This window comes from Salvelinus fontinalis, chromosome 30, assembly GCF_029448725.1.
Source record: "Salvelinus fontinalis isolate EN_2023a chromosome 30, ASM2944872v1, whole genome shotgun sequence".
Lineage (NCBI taxonomy): Eukaryota > Metazoa > Chordata > Actinopteri > Salmoniformes > Salmonidae > Salvelinus > Salvelinus fontinalis.
In genome coordinates, this window is record NC_074694.1 from 17,072,652 (window position 1) to 17,093,515 (window position 20,864).

At 46.1% G+C, this 20,864-nt stretch overlaps 1 protein-coding gene across 1 annotated transcript in view; it reads left to right on the top strand.

The window, feature by feature from the left end:
• Positions 1–20,864, top strand: part of LOC129828455 (metal transporter CNNM4-like) — a 50,397-nt gene that overhangs the window by 12,948 nt on the left and 16,585 nt on the right. Inside the window, exon 9 of the mRNA XM_055889493.1 lies at positions 270–609. Coding sequence (XP_055745468.1) covers positions 270–609 — 340 coding nt within the window. The remainder of the gene's footprint in view (positions 1–269; positions 610–20,864) is intronic.

A 20,864-nucleotide genomic window follows, 5' to 3' on the forward strand; every position in this document is an offset into this window, starting at 1 on the left:
AGAGAGAGAGAGAGAGAGAGAGAGAGGCTGTGGTCTCTCTCTTTGAATCGGTGGTCTGTCCTCTCGGAGTTAAACCATGGAGGGAATTGATCATGATGCAGATGTGTCCAGCATGATAACCATCTCTAGCTGCTTCCCTAATGCTCAATACCTCACTGTTTGCAGCTAATGGGTCATGGATCTGCTTCTTTCAGATAGATCTACACTTCTATGCACAGAAGGGGTTGGATCAAGTGGACAAGGGAGGGAGATTTTGAGACTGAAAACGGGTTACCACTTCACTGAGATGCAGCCTCTGTCCTGATTCTCACAATAGTACTATGTCTCCCACTCCAGGCAGTAAGTCAGATGGACAGAGGAGCCCCAGTGACTCAGTGTTTCTATGGATGGATGACATTCCCTACATCCGAGAGGACCAACCGGAAGACTGTCTGGAAGACCAACCAGAGGAGCCACCAGAGAAGAAACCGGAAGACCTCCCGGAAGATCGAACAAAACACTGTCCGGAGGACCGTCCAGAAGACCGTCTGACAGATTGCCTGGAAGGCCATCAGGGAAAATGGCTAGTAGAATGTCCAGAAGACCAGCTGGAAGACCAAGAAGGGAATGGTGAGGAGACCTGTGTTATATTACGACCCAGCTTACACTGATAAGCTGTGTGTGTGAGTTGTAAGCTTTTATAGCTGTTATTTACAGTTGAAGTCGGAAGTTTACATACACTTTAGCCAAATACATTTAAACTCAGTTTTTCACAATTCCTGACATTTAATCCTAGTAAAAATTCCCTGTTTTAGGTCAGTTAGGATCACCACTATAATAATAATAGTAGACAGAATGATTTATTTCAGCTTTTATTTCTTTCATCACATTCCCAGTGGGATAGAAGTTTACATACACTCAATTCGTATTTGGTAGAATTGCCTTCAAACGTTTCGGGCAGCCTTCCACAAGCTTCCCACAATAAGTTGGGTAAATTTTGGCCCGTCATCCTGACAGAGCTGGTGTAACTGAGTCAGGTTTGTAGACCTCCTTGCTCGCACACGCTTTTTCAGTTCTGCCCACACATTTTCTATGGGATTGAGGTCAGGGCTTTGTGATGGACACTCCAATACCTTCACTTTGTTGTCCTTAAGCCATTTTGCCACAACTTTGGAAGTATGCTTGGGGTCCATTTGGAAGACCCATTTGCGACCAAGCTTTAACTTCCTGACTGATGTCATGAGATGTTGCAATATATCCACATACTTTTCCTGCCTCATGATGCCATCTATTTCGTGAAGTGCACCAGCCCCTCCTGCAGCAAAGCACCCCCACAACATGATACTGCCACCCCCGTGCTTCAAGGTTGGGATGGTGTTCTTCGACTTGCAAGCCTCCCCCTTTTTCTTCCAAACATAACGATGGTCATTATGGCCAAACAGTTCTATTTTTGTTTCATCAGACCAGAGGACATTTCTCTAAAAAGTACGATCATTGTCCCCATGTGCAGTTGCAAACCGTAGTCTGGCTTTTTTTATGGCGGTTCTGGAGCAGTGGCTTCTTCCTTGCTGAACAGCCTTTTAGGTTATGTCGATATAGGACTCGTTTTACTGTGGACATAGATACTTTTGTACCTGTTTCCTCCAGCATCTTCACAAGGTCCTTTGCTGTTGTTCTGGGATTGATTTGCACTTTTCGCACCAAAGTACATTCATCTCCAGGAGACAGAACGCATCTCTTTCCTGAGCGGTATGACGGCTGCGTGGTCCCATGGTGTTTATACTTGTGTACTGCTTGTTCAGATGAACGTGGTACCTTCAGGCGTTTGGAAATTGCTCCCAAGGATGAACCAGACTTGTGGAGGTCTACAATTGTTTTTCTGAGGTCTTGGCTGATTTCTTTTGATTTTCACATGATGTCAAGCAAAGAGGCACTGAGTTTGAAGGTAGGTCTTGAAATACATCCACAGGTACACCAATTGACTCAAATGATGTCAATTAGCCTATCAGAAGCTTCTAAAGCCATGACACAATTTTATGGAATTTTCCAAGCTGTTTAAAGGCACAGTCAACTTAGTGTAAACGTCTGACCCACTGGAATTGTGATACAGTGAAATAATCTGTCTGTAAACAATTGTTGTAAAAATTACTTGTGTCATGCACAAAGTAGATGTCCTATCTGACTTGCCAAAACTATAGTTTGTTAACAAGAAATTTGTGGAGTGGTTGAAAAATGAGTTTTAATGACTCCAACCTAAGTGTATGTAAACTTCCGACTTCAACTGTACATGAGTGCTAATACTATCTAGTAGGGTTGGTCGTATCCAGATATTCATATCGTCATACCGTCCTCCTCTCATACCAGGATATATGGTATTACTGGCTTAGTACACAAGGGGGTGCCAACATTTTTAATGGAGGCTGTTAGCTAAAAATGATAAAGGACACAAATGAAAAACAAATTGCAAAAACAGGCAATCCAGCTCATAAAGCTATACATATATCAGTCAGGAGCTACAACATGTCATTTTTGGTGAGTTTGGACATTTACAATGGAATGTGAACGAGACACATTGTGCTAATAAAAAAGGTTTTGACGCATGCTTGTCTGAAGGAAGAACAGTACTGGCTCTGAAGCAGCATGAGTAGGCTACAAGTTGTCTGTGTCGAGTCGCTAGGGCAACGGGCCTGCCTGCCCTGGTTTAAGAGGAGAGGAGAGGAGAAGACAGGCTGAGAGTGGAGTGGAGAAAAAATGCAAGGAAGTCAAGATGGTGACAGCTGTACAAATAACTCATCCATAGGGGTTTACTTCTAAAACACGGCAGAAAGCTAACACAATATGATGCCCCATCACCTTATTAGATCAGCCGCTTACTTAGATTAACTAGCAAATTAAATTTAAGGGTTGTGTTAATGCAGAATTCTGCGTTTTTCACGCTGGAAAAAAATGATAAAATGCTTAAGAAATATCTTGATTTAAAATGCTTCTCATTGTAATTTCTGCTCAGCATCAGACTAATTCTGTGCTTCAGTCGCACTTCTCTACTCAGATGAGAATTCATGAACAGGAATTCTATCCTATCAGCAGACAGAGCTCTGTGATGTGGAGATACTCCATCATTCTATCAGCAGACAGAGCTCTGACTGATGTGGAGCTACTCCATCATTCTATCAGCAGACAGAGCTCTGTGATGTGGAGCTACTCCATCATTCTATCAGCAGACAGAGCTCTGATGTGGAGCTACTGTTCTCCATCATTCTATCAGCAGACAGAGCTCTGTGATGTGGAGCTACTGTTCTCCATCATTCTATCAGCAGACAGAGCTCTGTGATGTGGAGCTACTCCATCATTCTATCAGCAGACATAGCTCTGTGATGTGGAGCTACTCCATCATTCTATCAGCAGACAGAGCTCTGTGATGTGGAGCTACTCCATCATTCTATCAGCAGACAGAGCTCTGACTGATGTGGAGCTACTTTTCTCCATCGTTCTATCAGCAGACAGAGCTCTGACTAATGTGGAGCTACTGTTCTCCATCATTCTATCAGCAGACAGAGCTCTGTGATGTGGAGCTACTGTTCTCCATCATTCTATCAGCAGACAGAGCTCTAACTGACGTGGAGCTACTGTTCTCCATCATTCTATCAGCCGACAGATCTCTGACTGATGTGGAGCTACTGTTCTCCGTCATTCTATCAGCAGACATCTCTCTGACTGATGTGGAGCTACTCCATCATTCTATCAGCAGACAGCGCTCTGACTGATGTGGAGCTACTTTTCTCCATCATTCTATCAGCAGACAGAGCTCTGACTGATGTGGAGCTACTGTTCACCATCATTCTATCAGCAGACAGCGCTCTGACTGATGTGGAGCTACTGTTCTCCATCATTCTATCAGCAGACAGAGCTCTGTGATGTGGAGCTACTGTTCTCCATCATTCTATCAGCAGACAGCTCTGACTGATGTGGAGCTACTCCATCATTCTATCAGCAGACAGAGCTCTGACTGATGTGGAGCTTCTCCATCATTCTATCAGCAGACAGAGCTCTGACTGATGTGGAGCTACTCCATCATTCTATCAGCAGACAGCTCTCTGACTGATGTGGAGCTACTGTTCTCCATCATTCTATCAGCAGACAGCACTCTGATTGATGTGGAGCTACTGTTCTCCATCATTCTATCAGCAGACAGAGCTCTGTGATGTGGAGCTACTGTTCTCCATCATTCTATCAGCAGACAGAGCTCTGACTGATGTGGAGCTACTGTTCTCCGTCATTCTATCAGCAGACATCTCTCTGACTGATGTGGAGCTACTGTTCTCCATCATTCTATCAGCAGACAGAGCTCTGACTGATGTGGAGCTACTCCATCATTCTATCAGCAGACAGAGCTCTAACTGATGTGGAGCTACTCCATCATTCTATCAGCAGACAGAGCTCTGACTGATGTGGAGCTACTCCATCATTCTATCAGCAGACAGAGCTCTGTGATGTGGAGCTACTCCATCATTCTATCAGCAGACAGAGCTCTGTGATGTGGAGCTACTGTTCTCCATCATTCTATCAGCAGACAGAGCTCTGTGATGTGGAGCTACTGTTCTCCATCATTCTATCAGCAGACAGAGGTCTGACTAATGTGGAGCTACTGTTCTCCATCATTCTATCAGCAGACAGAGCTCTGTGATGTGGAGCTACTGTTCTCCATCATTCTATCAGCAGACAGAGCTCTGTGATGTGGAGCTACTCCATCATTCTATCAGCAGACAGAGCTCTGTGATGTGGAGCTACTCCATCATTCTATCAGCAGACAGAGCTCTGTGATGTGGAGCTACTCCATCATTCTATCAGCAGACAGAGCTATGACTGATGTGGAGCTACTTTTCTCCATCGTTCTATCAGCAGACAGAGCTCTAACTGACGTGGAGCTACTGTTCTCCATCATTCTATCAGCAGACAGATCTCTGACTGATGTGGAGCTACTGTTCTCCGTCATTCTATCAGCAGACATCTCTCTGACTGATGTGGAGCTACTGTTCTCCATCATTCTATCAGCAGACAGAGCTCTGTGATGTGGAGCTACTGTTCTCCATCATTCTATCAGCAGACAGCTCTGACTGATGTGGAGCTACTCCATCATTCTATCAGCAGACAGAGCTCTGACTGATGTGGAGCTTCTCCATCATTCTATCAGCAGACAGAGCTCTGACTGATGTGGAGCTACTCCATCATTCTATCAGCAGACAGCTCTCTGACTGATGTGGAGCTACTGTTCTCCATCATTCTATCAGCAGACAGCACTCTGATTGATGTGGAGCTACTGTTCTCCATCATTCTATCAGCAGACAGAGCTCTGTGATGTGGAGCTACTGTTCTCCATCATTCTATCAGCAGACAGAGCTCTGACTGATGTGGAGCTACTGTTCTCCGTCATTCTATCAGCAGACATCTCTCTGACTGATGTGGAGCTACTGTTCTCCATCATTCTATCAGCAGACAGAGCTCTGACTGATGTGGAGCTACTCCATCATTCTATCAGCAGACAGAGCTCTAACTGATGTGGAGCTACTCCATCATTCTATCAGCAGACAGAGCTCTGACTGATGTGGAGCTACTCCATCATTCTATCAGCAGACAGAGCTCTGTGATGTGGAGCTACTCCATCATTCTATCAGCAGACAGAGCTCTGTGATGTGGAGCTACTGTTCTCCATCATTCTATCAGCAGACAGAGCTCTGTGATGTGGAGCTACTGTTCTCCATCATTCTATCAGCAGACAGAGCTCTGTGATGTGGAGCTACTCCATCATTCTATCAGCAGACAGAGCTCTGTGATGTGGAGCTACTCCATCATTCTATCAGCAGACAGAGCTCTGACTAATGTGGAGCTACTGTTCTCCATCATTCTATCAGCAGACAGAGCTCTAACTGACGTGGAGCTACTGTTCTCCATCATTCTATCAGCAGACAGATCTCTGACTGATGTGGAGCTACTGTTCTCCGTCATTCTATCAGCAGACATCTCTCTGACTGATGTGGAGCTACTCCATCATTCTATCAGCAGACAGAGCTCTGACTGATGTGGAGCTTCTCCATCATTCTATCAGCAGACAGAGCTCTGACTGATGTGGAGCTACTCCATCATTCTATCAGCAGACAGCTCTCTGACTGATGTGGAGCTACTGTTCTCCATCATTCTATCAGCAGACAGCACTCTGATTGATGTGGAGCTACTGTTCTCCATCATTCGATCAGCAGACAGAGCTCTGTGATGTGGAGCTACTGTTCTCCATCATTCTATCAGCAGACAGAGCTCTGACTGATGTGGAGCTACTGTTCTCCGTCATTCTATCAGCAGACATCTCTCTGACTGATGTGGAGCTACTGTTCTCCATCATTCTATCAGCAGACAGCACTCTGATTGATGTGGAGCTACTGTTCTCCATCATTCTATCAGCAGACAGAGCTCTGTGATGTGGAGCTACTGTTCTCCATCATTCTATCAGCAGACAGAGCTCTGACTGATGTGGAGCTACTGTTCTCCGTCATTCTATCAGCAGACATCTCTCTGACTGATGTGGAGCTACTGTTCTCCATCATTCTATCAGCAGACAGAGCTCTGACTGATGTGGAGCTACTCCATCATTCTATCAGCAGACAGAGCTCTAACTGATGTGGAGCTACTCCATCATTCTATCAGCAGACAGAGCTCTGACTGATGTGGAGCTACTCCATCATTCTATCAGCAGACAGAGCTCTGTGATGTGGAGCTACTCCATCATTCTATCAGCAGACAGAGCTCTGTGATGTGGAGCTACTGTTCTCCATCATTCTATCAGCAGACAGAGCTCTGTGATGTGGAGCTACTGTTCTCCATCATTCTATCAGCAGACAGAGCTCTGTGATGTGGAGCTACTCCATCATTCTATCAGCAGACAGAGCTCTGTGATGTGGAGCTACTCCATCATTCTATCAGCAGACAGAGCTCTGACTAATGTGGAGCTACTGTTCTCCATCATTCTATCAGCAGACAGAGCTCTAACTGACGTGGAGCTACTGTTCTCCATCATTCTATCAGCAGACAGATCTCTGACTGATGTGGAGCTACTGTTCTCCGTCATTCTATCAGCAGACATCTCTCTGACTGATGTGGAGCTACTCCATCATTCTATCAGCAGACAGAGCTCTGACTGATGTGGAGCTTCTCCATCATTCTATCAGCAGACAGAGCTCTGACTGATGTGGAGCTACTCCATCATTCTATCAGCAGACAGCTCTCTGACTGATGTGGAGCTACTGTTCTCCATCATTCTATCAGCAGACAGCACTCTGATTGATGTGGAGCTACTGTTCTCCATCATTCTATCAGCAGACAGAGCTCTGTGATGTGGAGCTACTGTTCTCCATCATTCTATCAGCAGACAGAGCTCTGACTGATGTGGAGCTACTGTTCTCCGTCATTCTATCAGCAGACATCTCTCTGACTGATGTGGAGCTACTGTTCTCCATCATTCTATCAGCAGACAGCACTCTGATTGATGTGGAGCTACTGTTCTCCATCATTCTATCAGCAGACAGAGCTCTGTGATGTGGAGCTACTGTTCTCCATCATTCTATCAGCAGACAGAGCTCTGACTGATGTGGAGCTACTGTTCTCCGTCATTCTATCAGCAGACATCTCTCTGACTGATGTGGAGCTACTGTTCTCCATCATTCTATCAGCAGACAGAGCTCTGACTGATGTGGAGCTACTCCATCATTCTATCAGCAGACAGAGCTCTAACTGATGTGGAGCTACTCCATCATTCTATCAGCAGACAGAGCTCTGACTGATGTGGAGCTACTCCATCATTCTATCAGCAGACAGAGCTCTGTGATGTGGAGCTACTCCATCATTCTATCAGCAGACAGAGCTCTGTGATGTGGAGCTACTGTTCTCCATCATTCTATCAGCAGACAGAGCTCTGTGATGTGGAGCTACTGTTCTCCATCATTCTATCAGCAGACAGAGGTCTGACTAATGTGGAGCTACTGTTCTCCATCATTCTATCAGCAGACAGAGCTCTGTGATGTGGAGCTACTGTTCTCCATCATTCTATCAGCAGACAGAGCTCTGTGATGTGGAGCTACTCCATCATTCTATCAGCAGACAGAGCTCTGTGATGTGGAGCTACTCCATCATTCTATCAGCAGACAGAGCTCTGTGATGTGGAGCTACTCCATCATTCTATCAGCAGACAGAGCTATGACTGATGTGGAGCTACTTTTCTCCATCGTTCTATCAGCAGACAGAGCTCTAACTGACGTGGAGCTACTGTTCTCCATCATTCTATCAGCAGACAGATCTCTGACTGATGTGGAGCTACTGTTCTCCGTCATTCTATCAGCAGACATCTCTCTGACTGATGTGGAGCTACTGTTCTCCATCATTCTATCAGCAGACAGAGCTCTGTGATGTGGAGCTACTGTTCTCCATCATTCTATCAGCAGACAGCTCTGACTGATGTGGAGCTACTCCATCATTCTATCAGCAGACAGAGCTCTGACTGATGTGGAGCTTCTCCATCATTCTATCAGCAGACAGAGCTCTGACTGATGTGGAGCTACTCCATCATTCTATCAGCAGACAGCTCTCTGACTGATGTGGAGCTACTGTTCTCCATCATTCTATCAGCAGACAGCACTCTGATTGATGTGGAGCTACTGTTCTCCATCATTCTATCAGCAGACAGAGCTCTGTGATGTGGAGCTACTGTTCTCCATCATTCTATCAGCAGACAGAGCTCTGACTGATGTGGAGCTACTGTTCTCCGTCATTCTATCAGCAGACATCTCTCTGACTGATGTGGAGCTACTGTTCTCCATCATTCTATCAGCAGACAGAGCTCTGACTGATGTGGAGCTACTCCATCATTCTATCAGCAGACAGAGCTCTAACTGATGTGGAGCTACTCCATCATTCTATCAGCAGACAGAGCTCTGACTGATGTGGAGCTACTCCATCATTCTATCAGCAGACAGAGCTCTGTGATGTGGAGCTACTCCATCATTCTATCAGCAGACAGAGCTCTGTGATGTGGAGCTACTGTTCTCCATCATTCTATCAGCAGACAGAGCTCTGTGATGTGGAGCTACTGTTCTCCATCATTCTATCAGCAGACAGAGCTCTGTGATGTGGAGCTACTCCATCATTCTATCAGCAGACAGAGCTCTGTGATGTGGAGCTACTCCATCATTCTATCAGCAGACAGAGCTCTGACTAATGTGGAGCTACTGTTCTCCATCATTCTATCAGCAGACAGAGCTCTAACTGACGTGGAGCTACTGTTCTTAATCATTCTATCAGCAGACAGATCTCTGACTGATGTGGAGCTACTGTTCTCCGTCATTCTATCAGCAGACATCTCTCTGACTGATGTGGAGCTACTCCATCATTCTATCAGCAGACAGCGCTCTGACTGATGTGGAGCTACTGTTCTCCATCATTCTATCAGCAGACAGCTCTCTGACTGATGTGCAGCTACTCTTCTCCATCATTCTATCAGCAGACAGAGCTCTGTGATGTGGAGCTACTGTTCTCCATCATTCTATCAGCAGACAGAGCTCTGTGATGTGGAGCTACTGTTTTCTATCATTCTATCAGCAGACAGAGCTCTGACTGATGTGGAGCTACTGTTCTCCATCATTCTATCAGCAGACATCTCTCTGACTGATGTGGAGCTACTCCATCATTCTATCAGCAGACAGAGCTCTGACTGATGTGGAGCTACTCCATCATTCTATCAGCAGACAGAGCTCTGACTGATGTGGAGCTACTCCATCATTCTATCAGCAGACAGCGCTCTGACTGATGTGGAGCTACTGTTCTCCATCATTCTATCAGCAGAAAGAGCTCTGTGATGTGGAGCTACTGTTCTCCATCATTGTATCAGCAGACAGAGCTCTGTGATGTGGAGCTACTGTTCTCCATCATTCTATCAGCAGACAGAGCTTTGACTGATGTGGAGCTACTCCATCATTCTATCAGCAGACAGAGCTCTGACTGATGTGGAGCTTCTCCATCATTCTATCAGCAGACAGAGCTCTGACTGATGTGGAGCTACTCCATCATTCTATCAGCAGACAGCTCTCTGACTGATGTGGAGCTACTGTTCTCCATAATTCTATCAGCAGACAACACTCTGACTGATGTGGAGCTACTGTTCTCCATCATTCTATCAGCAGACAGAGCTCTGTGATGTGGAGCTACTGTTCTCCATCATTCTATCAGCAGACAGAGCTCCGTGATGTGGAGCTACTGTTCTCCATCATTCTATCAGCAGACACAGCTCTTACTGATGTGGAGCTACTGTTCTCCGTCATTCTATCAGCAGACATCTCTCTAACTTATGTGGAGCTACTGTTCTCCATCATTCTATCAGCAGACAGAGCTCTGACTGATGTGGAGCTACTTTTCTCCATCATTCTATCAGCAGACAGAGCTCTAACTGATGTGGAGCTACTCCATCATTCTATCAGCAGACAGAGCTCTGACTGATGTGGAGCTACTCCATCATTCTATCAGCAGACAGAGCTCTGTGATGTGGAGCTACTCCATAATTCTATCAGCAGACAGAGCTCTGTGATGTGGAGCTACTTTTCTCCATCATTCTATCAGCAGACAACTCTCTGACTGATGTGGAGCTACTGTTCTCCATCATTCTATCAGCAGACAGAGCTCTGTGATGTGGAGCTACTCCATCATTCTATCAGCAGACAGAGCTCTGTGATGTGGAGCTACTCCATCATTCTATCAGCAGACAGAGCTCTGACTGATGTGGAGCTACTTTTCTCCATCGTTCTATCAGCAGACAGAGCTCTGACTAATGTGGAGCTACTGTTCTCCATCATTCTATCAGCAGACAGAGCTCTGACTGATGTGGAGCTACTGTTCTCCATCATTCTATCAGCAGACAGAGCTCTAACTGATGTGGAGCTACTCCATCATTCTATCAGCAGACAGAGCTCTGACTGATGTGGAGCTACTCCATCATTCTATCAGCAGACAGAGCTCTGACTGATGTGGAGCTACTCCATCATTCTATCAGCAGACAGAGCTCTGTGATGTGGAGCTACTGTTCTCCATCATTCTATCAGCAGACAGAGCTCTGTGATGTGGAGCTACTGTTCTCCATCATTCTATCAGCAGACAGAGCTCTGTGATGTGGAGCTACTGTTCTCCATCATTCTATCAGCAGACAGAGCTCTGACTGATGTGGAGCTACTGTTCTCCATCATTCTATCAGCAGACAGAGCTCTGACTAATGTGGAGCTACTGTTCTCCATCATTCTATCAGCAGACAGAGCTCTGTGATGTGGAGCTACTGTTCTCCATCATTCTATCAGCAGACAGAGCTCTGACTGATGTGGAGCTACTGTTCTCCATCATTCTATCAGCAGACAGAGCTCTGTGATGTGGAGCTACTGTTCTCCATCATTCTATCAGCAGACAGAGCTCTGTGATGTGGAGCTACTGTTCTCCATCATTCTATCAGCAGACAGAGCTCTGTGATGTGGAGCTACTCCATCATTCTATCAGCAGACAGAGCTCTGTGATGTGGAGCTACTCCATCATTCTATCAGCAGACAGAGCTCTGTGATGTGGAGCTACTCCATCATTCTATCAGCAGACAGAGCTATGACTGATGTGGAGCTACTTTTCTCCATCGTTCTATCAGCAGAGAGAGCTCTAACTGACGTGGAGCTACTGTTCTCCATCATTCTATCAGCAGACAGATCTCTGACTGATGTGGAGCTACTCCATCATTCTATCAGCAGACAGCGCTCTGACTGATGTGGAGCTACTCCATCATTCTATCAGCAGACAGCGCTCTGACTGATGTGGAGCTACTGTTCTCCATCATTCTATCAGCAGACAGCGCTCTGACTGATGTGCATCTACTCTTCTCCATCATTCTATCAGCAGACAGAGCTCTGTGATGTGGAGCTACTGTTCTCCATCATTCTATCAGCAGACAGAGCTCTGTGATGTGGAGCTACTGTTTTCCATCATTCTATCAGCAGACAGAGCTCTGACTGATGTGGAGCTACTGTTCTCCATCATTCTATCAGCAGACATCTCTCTGACTGATGTGGAGCTACTCCATCATTCTATCAGCAGACAGAGCTCTGACTGATGTGGAGCTACTCCATCATTCTATCAGCAGACAGAGCTCTGACTGATGTGGAGCTACTCCATCATTCTATCAGCAGACAGCGCTCTGACTGATGTGGAGCTACTGTTCTCCATCATTCTATCAGCAGACAGAGCTCTGTGATGTGGAGCTACTGTTCTCCATCATTCTATCAGCAGACAGAGCTCTGTGATGTGGAGCTACTGTTCTCCATCATTCTATCAGCAGACAGAGCTTTGACTGATGTGGAGCTACTCCATCATTCTATCAGCAGACAGAGCTCTGACTGATGTGGAGCTTCTCCATCATTCTATCAGCAGACAGAGCTCTGACTGATGTGGAGCTACTCCATCATTCTATCAGCAGACAGCTCTCTGACTGATGTGGAGCTACTGTTCTCCATAATTCTATCAGCAGACAGCACTCTGACTGATGTGGAGCTACTGTTCTCCATCATTCTATCAGCAGACAGAGCTCTGTGATGTGGAGCTACTGTTCTCCATCATTCTATCAGCAGACAGAGCTCCGTGAATTGGGTGCTACTGTTCTCCATCATTCTATCAGCAGACAGAGCTCTGACTGATGTGGAGCTACTGTTCTCCGTCATTCTATCAGCAGACATCTCTCTAACTTATGTGGAGCTACTGTTCTCCATCATTCTATCAGCAGACAGAGCTCTGACTGATGTGGAGCTACTTTTCTCCATCATTCTATCAGCAGACAGAGCTCTAACTGATGTGGAGCTACTCCATCATTCTATCAGCAGACAGAGCTCTGACTGATGTGGAGCTACTCCATCATTCTATCAGCAGACAGAGCTCTGTGATGTGGAGCTACTCCATAATTCTATCAGCAGACAGAGCTCTGTGATGTGGAGCTACTTTTCTCCATCATTCTATCAGCAGACAACTCTCTGACTGATGTGGAGCTACTGTTCTCCATCATTCTATCAGCAGACAGAGCTCTGACTGATGTGGAGCTACTTTTCTCCATCATTCTATCAGCAGACAGAGCTCTGACTGATGTGGAGCTACTGTTCTCCATCATTCTATCAGCAGACAGAGCTCTAACTGATGTGGAGCTACTCCATCATTCTATCAGCAGACAGAGCTCTGACTGATGTGGAGCTACTCCATCATTCTATCAGCAGACAGAGCTCTGACTGATGTGGAGCTACTCCATCATTCTATCAGCAGACAGAGCTCTGTGATGTGTAGCTACTGTTCTCCATCATTCTATCAGCAGACAGAGCTCTGTGATGTGGAGCTACTGTTCTCCATCATTCTATCAGCAGACAGAGCTCTGTGATGTGGAGCTACTGTTCTCCATCATTCTATCAGCAGACAGAGCTCTGACTGATGTGGAGCTACTGTTCTCCATCATTCTATCAGCAGACAGAGCTCTGTGATGTGGAGCTACTGTTCTCCATCATTCTATCAGCAGACAGAGCTCTGTGATGTGGAGCTACTGTTCTCCATCATTCTATCAGCAGACAGAGCTCTGTGATGTGGAGCTACTCCATCATTCTATCAGCAGACAGAGCTCTGACTGATGTGGAGCTACTCCATCATTCTATCAGCAGACAGCTCTCTGACTGATGTGGAGCTACTGTTCTCCATAATTCTATCAGCAGACAGCACTCTGACTGATGTGGAGCTACTGTTCTCCATCATTCTATCAGCAGACAGAGCTCTGTGATGTGGAGCTACTGTTCTCCATCATTCTATCAGCAGACAGAGCTCCGTGAATTGGGTGCTACTGTTCTCCATCATTCTATCAGCAGACAGAGCTCTGACTGATGTGGAGCTACTGTTCTCCGTCATTCTATCAGCAGACATCTCTCTAACTTATGTGGAGCTACTGTTCTCCATCATTCTATCAGCAGACAGAGCTCTGACTGATGTGGAGCTACTTTTCTCCATCATTCTATCAGCAGACAGAGCTCTAACTGATGTGGAGCTACTCCATCATTCTATCAGCAGACAGAGCTCTGACTGATGTGGAGCTACTCCATCATTCTATCAGCAGACAGAGCTCTGTGATGTGGAGCTACTCCATAATTCTATCAGCAGACAGAGCTCTGTGATGTGGAGCTACTTTTCTCCATCATTCTATCAGCAGACAACTCTCTGACTGATGTGGAGCTACTGTTCTCCATCATTCTATCAGCAGACAGAGCTCTGACTGATGTGGAGCTACTTTTCTCCATCATTCTATCAGCAGACAGAGCTCTGACTGATGTGGAGCTACTGTTCTCCATCATTCTATCAGCAGACAGAGCTCTAACTGATGTGGAGCTACTCCATCATTCTATCAGCAGACAGAGCTCTGACTGATGTGGAGCTACTCCATCATTCTATCAGCAGACAGAGCTCTGACTGATGTGGAGCTACTCCATCATTCTATCAGCAGACAGAGCTCTGTGATGTGTAGCTACTGTTCTCCATCATTCTATCAGCAGACAGAGCTCTGTGATGTGGAGCTACTGTTCTCCATCATTCTATCAGCAGACAGAGCTCTGTGATGTGGAGCTACTGTTCTCCATAATTCTATCAGCAGACAGCACTCTGACTGATGTGGAGCTACTGTTCTCCATCATTCTATCAGCAGACAGAGCTCTGTGATGTGGAGCTACTGTTCTCCATCATTCTATCAGCAGACAGAGCTCCGTGAATTGGGTGCTACTGTTCTCCATCATTCTATCAGCAGACAGAGCTCTGACTGATGTGGAGCTACTGTTCTCCGTCATTCTATCAGCAGACATCTCTCTAACTTATGTGGAGCTACTGTTCTCCATCATTCTATCAGCAGACAGAGCTCTGACTGATGTGGAGCTACTTTTCTCCATCATTCTATCAGCAGACAGAGCTCTAACTGATGTGGAGCTACTCCATCATTCTATCAGCAGACAGAGCTCTGACTGATGTGGAGCTACTCCATCATTCTATCAGCAGACAGAGCTCTGTGATGTGGAGCTACTCCATAATTCTATCAGCAGACAGAGCTCTGTGATGTGGAGCTACTTTTCTCCATCATTCTATCAGCAGACAACTCTCTGACTGATGTGGAGCTACTGTTCTCCATCATTCTATCAGCAGACAGAGCTCTGACTGATGTGGAGCTACTTTTCTCCATCATTCTATCAGCAGACAGAGCTCTGACTGATGTGGAGCTACTGTTCTCCATCATTCTATCAGCAGACAGAGCTCTAACTGATGTGGAGCTACTCCATCATTCTATCAGCAGACAGAGCTCTGACTGATGTGGAGCTACTCCATCATTCTATCAGCAGACAGAGCTCTGACTGATGTGGAGCTACTCCATCATTCTATCAGCAGACAGAGCTCTGTGATGTGTAGCTACTGTTCTCCATCATTCTATCAGCAGACAGAGCTCTGTGATGTGGAGCTACTGTTCTCCATCATTCTATCAGCAGACAGAGCTCTGTGATGTGGAGCTACTGTTCTCCATCATTCTATCAGCAGACAGAGCTCTGACTGATGTGGAGCTACTGTTCTCCATCAATTATATCAGCAGACAGAGCTCTGTGATGTGGAGCTACTGTTCTCCATCATTCTATCAGCAGACAGAGCTCTGTGATGTGGAGCTACTGTTCTCCATCATTCTATCAGCAGACAGAGCTCTGTGATGTGGAGCTACTCCATCATTCTATCAGCAGACAGAGCTCTGACTGATGTGGAGCTACTCCATCATTCTATCAGCAGACAGCTCTCTGACTGATGTGGAGCTACTGTTCTCCATAATTCTATCAGCAGACAGCACTCTGACTGATGTGGAGCTACTGTTCTCCATCATTCTATCAGCAGACAGAGCTCTGTGATGTGGAGCTACTGTTCTCCATCATTCTATCAGCAGACAGAGCTCCGTGAATTGGGTGCTACTGTTCTCCATCATTCTATCAGCAGACAGAGCTCTGACTGATGTGGAGCTACTGTTCTCCGTCATTCTATCAGCAGACATCTCTCTAACTTATGTGGAGCTACTGTTCTCCATCATTCTATCAGCAGACAGAGCTCTGACTGATGTGGAGCTACTTTTCTCCATCATTCTATCAGCAGACAGAGCTCTAACTGATGTGGAGCTACTCCATCATTCTATCAGCAGACAGAGCTCTGACTGATGTGGAGCTACTCCATCATTCTATCAGCAGACAGAGCTCTGTGATGTGGAGCTACTCCATAATTCTATCAGCAGACAGAGCTCTGTGATGTGGAGCTACTTTTCTCCATCATTCTATCAGCAGACAACTCTCTGACTGATGTGGAGCTACTGTTCTCCATCATTCTATCAGCAGACAGAGCTCTGACTGATGTGGAGCTACTTTTCTCCATCATTCTATCAGCAGACAGAGCTCTGACTGATGTGGAGCTACTGTTCTCCATCATTCTATCAGCAGACAGAGCTCTAACTGATGTGGAGCTACTCCATCATTCTATCAGCAGACAGAGCTCTGACTGATGTGGAGCTACTCCATCATTCTATCAGCAGACAGAGCTCTGACTGATGTGGAGCTACTCCATCATTCTATCAGCAGACAGAGCTCTGTGATGTGTAGCTACTGTTCTCCATCATTCTATCAGCAGACAGAGCTCTGTGATGTGGAGCTACTGTTCTCCATCATTCTATCAGCAGACAGAGCTCTGTGATGTGGAGCTACTGTTCTCCATCATTCTATCAGCAGACAGAGCTCTGACTGATGTGGAGCTACTGTTCTCCATCATTCTATCAGCAGACAGAGCTCTGTGATGTGGAGCTACTGTTCTCCATCATTCTATCAGCAGACAGAGCTCTGACTGATGTGGAGCTACTGTTCTCCATCATTCTATCAGCAGACAGAGCTCTAACTGATGTGGAGCTACTCCATCATTCTATCAGCAGACAGAGCTCTGACTGATGTGGAGCTACTCCATCATTCTATCAGCAGACAGAGCTCTGACTGATGTGGAGCTACTCCATCATTCTATCAGCAGACAGAGCTCTGTGATGTGTAGCTACTGTTCTCCATCATTCTATCAGCAGACAGAGCTCTGTGATGTGGAGCTACTGTTCTCCATCATTCTATCAGCAGACAGAGCTCTGTGATGTGGAGCTACTGTTCTCCATCATTCTATCAGCAGACAGAGCTCTGACTGATGTGGAGCTACTGTTCTCCATCATTCTATCAGCAGACAGAGCTCTGTGATGTGGAGCTACTGTTCTCCATCATTCTATCAGCAGACAGAGCTCTGTGATGTGGAGCTACTGTTCTCCATCATTCTATCAGCAGACAGAGCTCTGTGATGTGGAGCTACTCCATCATTCTATCAGCAGACAGAGCTCTGACTGATGTGGAGCTACTCCATCATTCTATCAGCAGACAGCTCTCTGACTGATGTGGAGCTACTGTTCTCCATAATTCTATCAGCAGACAGCACTCTGACTGATGTGGAGCTACTGTTCTCCATCATTCTATCAGCAGACAGAGCTCTGTGATGTGGAGCTACTGTTCTCCATCATTCTATCAGCAGACAGAGCTCCGTGAATTGGGTGCTACTGTTCTCCATCATTCTATCAGCAGACAGAGCTCTGACTGATGTGGAGCTACTGTTCTCCGTCATTCTATCAGCAGACATCTCTCTAACTTATGTGGAGCTACTGTTCTCCATCATTCTATCAGCAGACAGAGCTCTGACTGATGTGGAGCTACTTTTCTCCATCATTCTATCAGCAGACAGAGCTCTAACTGATGTGGAGCTACTCCATCATTCTATCAGCAGACAGAGCTCTGACTGATGTGGAGCTACTCCATCATTCTATCAGCAGACAGAGCTCTGTGATGTGGAGCTACTCCATAATTCTATCAGCAGACAGAGCTCTGTGATGTGGAGCTACTTTTCTCCATCATTCTATCAGCAGACAACTCTCTGACTGATGTGGAGCTACTGTTCTCCATCATTCTATCAGCAGACAGAGCTCTGACTGATGTGGAGCTACTTTTCTCCATCATTCTATCAGCAGACAGAGCTCTGACTGATGTGGAGCTACTGTTCTCCATCATTCTATCAGCAGACAGAGCTCTAACTGATGTGGAGCTACTCCATCATTCTATCAGCAGACAGAGCTCTGACTGATGTGGAGCTACTCCATCATTCTATCAGCAGACAGAGCTCTGACTGATGTGGAGCTACTCCATCATTCTATCAGCAGACAGAGCTCTGTGATGTGTAGCTACTGTTCTCCATCATTCTATCAGCAGACAGAGCTCTGTGATGTGGAGCTACTGTTCTCCATCATTCTATCAGCAGACAGAGCTCTGTGATGTGGAGCTACTGTTCTCCATCATTCTATCAGCAGACAGAGCTCTGACTGATGTGGAGCTACTGTTCTCCATCATTCTATCAGCAGACAGAGCTCTGTGATGTGGAGCTACTGTTCTCCATCATTCTATCAGCAGACAGAGCTCTGTGATGTGGAGCTACTGTTCTCCATCATTCTATCAGCAGACAGAGCTCTGTGATGTGGAGCTACTGTTCTCCATCATTCTATCAGCAGACAGAGCTCTGACTGATGTGGAGCTACTCCATCATTCTATCAGCAGACAGAGCTCTGTGATGTGTAGCTACTGTTCTCCATCATTCTATCAGCAGACAGAGCTCTGTGATGTGGAGCTACTGTTCTCCATCATTCTATCAGCAGACAGAGCTCTGTGATGTGGAGCTACTCCATCATTCTATCAGCAGACAGAGCTCTGTGATGTGGAGCTACTCCATCATTCTATCAGCAGACAGAGCTCTGTGATGTGGAGCTACTGTTCTCCATCATTCTATCAGCAGACAGAGCTCTAACTGACGTGGAGCTACTGTTCTCCATCATTCTATAAGCAGACAGATCTCTGACTGATGTGGAGCTACTGTTCTCCGTCATTCTATCAGCAGACATCTCTCTGACTGATGTGGAGCTACTCCATCATTCTATCAGCAGACAGAGATCTGTGATGTGGAGCTACTGTTCTCCATCATTCTATCAGCAGACAGCGCTCTGACTGATGTGCAGCTACTCTTCTCCATCATTCTATCAGCAGACAGAGCTCTGTGATGTGGAGCTACTGTTCTCCATCATTCTATCAGCAGACAGAGCTCTGTGATGTGGAGCTACTGTTCTCCATCATTCTTTCAGCAGACAGAGCTCTGACTGATGTGGAGCTACTGTTCTCCATCATTCTATCAGCAGACATCTCTCAGACTGATGTGGAGCTACTCCATCATTGTATCAGCAGACAGAGCTCTGACTGATGTGGAGCTACTCCATCATTCTATCAGCAGACAGAGCTCTGACTGATGTGGAGCTACTCCATCATTCTATCAGCAGACAGCTCTCTGACTGACGGTGAGCTACTGTTCTCCATCATTCTATCAGCAGACAGCACTCTGACTTATGTGGAGCTACTGTTCTCCATCATTCTATCAGCAGACAGAGCTCTGTGATGTGGAGCTACTGTTCTCCATCATTCTATCAGCAGACAGAGCTCCGTGATGTGGAGCTACTGTTCTCCATCATTCTATCAGCAGACAGAGCTCTGACTGATGTGGAGCTACTGTTATCCGTCATTCTATCAGCAGACATCTCTCTGACTGATGTGGAGCTACTGTTCTCCATCATTCTATCAGCAGACAGAGCTCTGACTGATGTGGAGCTACTTTTCTCCATCATTCTATCAGCAGACAGAGCTCTGACTGATGTGGAGCTACTGTTCTCCATCATTCTATCAGCAGACAGAGCTCTAACTGATGTGGAGCTACTCCATCATTCTATCAGCAGACAGAGCTCTGACTGATGTGGAGCTACTCCATCATTCTATCAGCAGACAGAGCTCTGTGATGTGGAGCTACTCCATCATTCTATCAGCAGACAGAGCTCTGTGATGTGGAGCTACTGTTCTCCATCATTCTATCAGCAGACAGAGCTCTGTGATGTGGAGCTACTGTTCTCCATCATTCTATCAGCAGACAGAGCTCTGTGATGTGGAGCTACTGTTCTCCATCATTCTATCAGCAGACAGAGCTCTGACTGATGTGGAGCTACTGTTCTCCATCATTCTATCAGCAGACAGAGCTCTGTGATGTGGAGCTACTGTTCTCCATCATTCTATCAGCAGACAGAGCTCTGATGTGGAGCTACTGTTCTCCATCATTCTATCAGCAGACAGAGCTCTGACTAATGTGGAGCTACTGTTCTCCATCATTCTATCAGCAGACAGAGCTCTGTGATGTGGAGCTACTCCATCATTCTATCAGCAGACAGAGCTCTGTGATGTGGAGCTACTCCATCATTCTATCAGGAGACAGAGCTCTGTGATGTGGAGCTACTCCATCACTCTATCAGCAGACAGAGCTCTGACTGATGTGGAGCTACTTTCCTCCATCGTTCTATCAGCAGACAGAGCTCTGTGATGTGGAGCTACTCCATCACTCTATCAGCAGACAGATCTCTGACTGATGTGGAGCAACTGTTCTCCGTCATTCTATCAGCAGACATCTCTCTGACTGATGTGGAGCTACTCCATCATTCTATCAGCAGACAGAGCTCTGTGATGTGGAGCTACTGTTCTCCATCATTCTATCAGCAGACAGCGCTCTGACTGATGTGCAGCTACTCTTCTCCATCATTCTATCAGCAGACAGAGCTCTGTGATGTGGAGCTACTGTTCTCCATCATT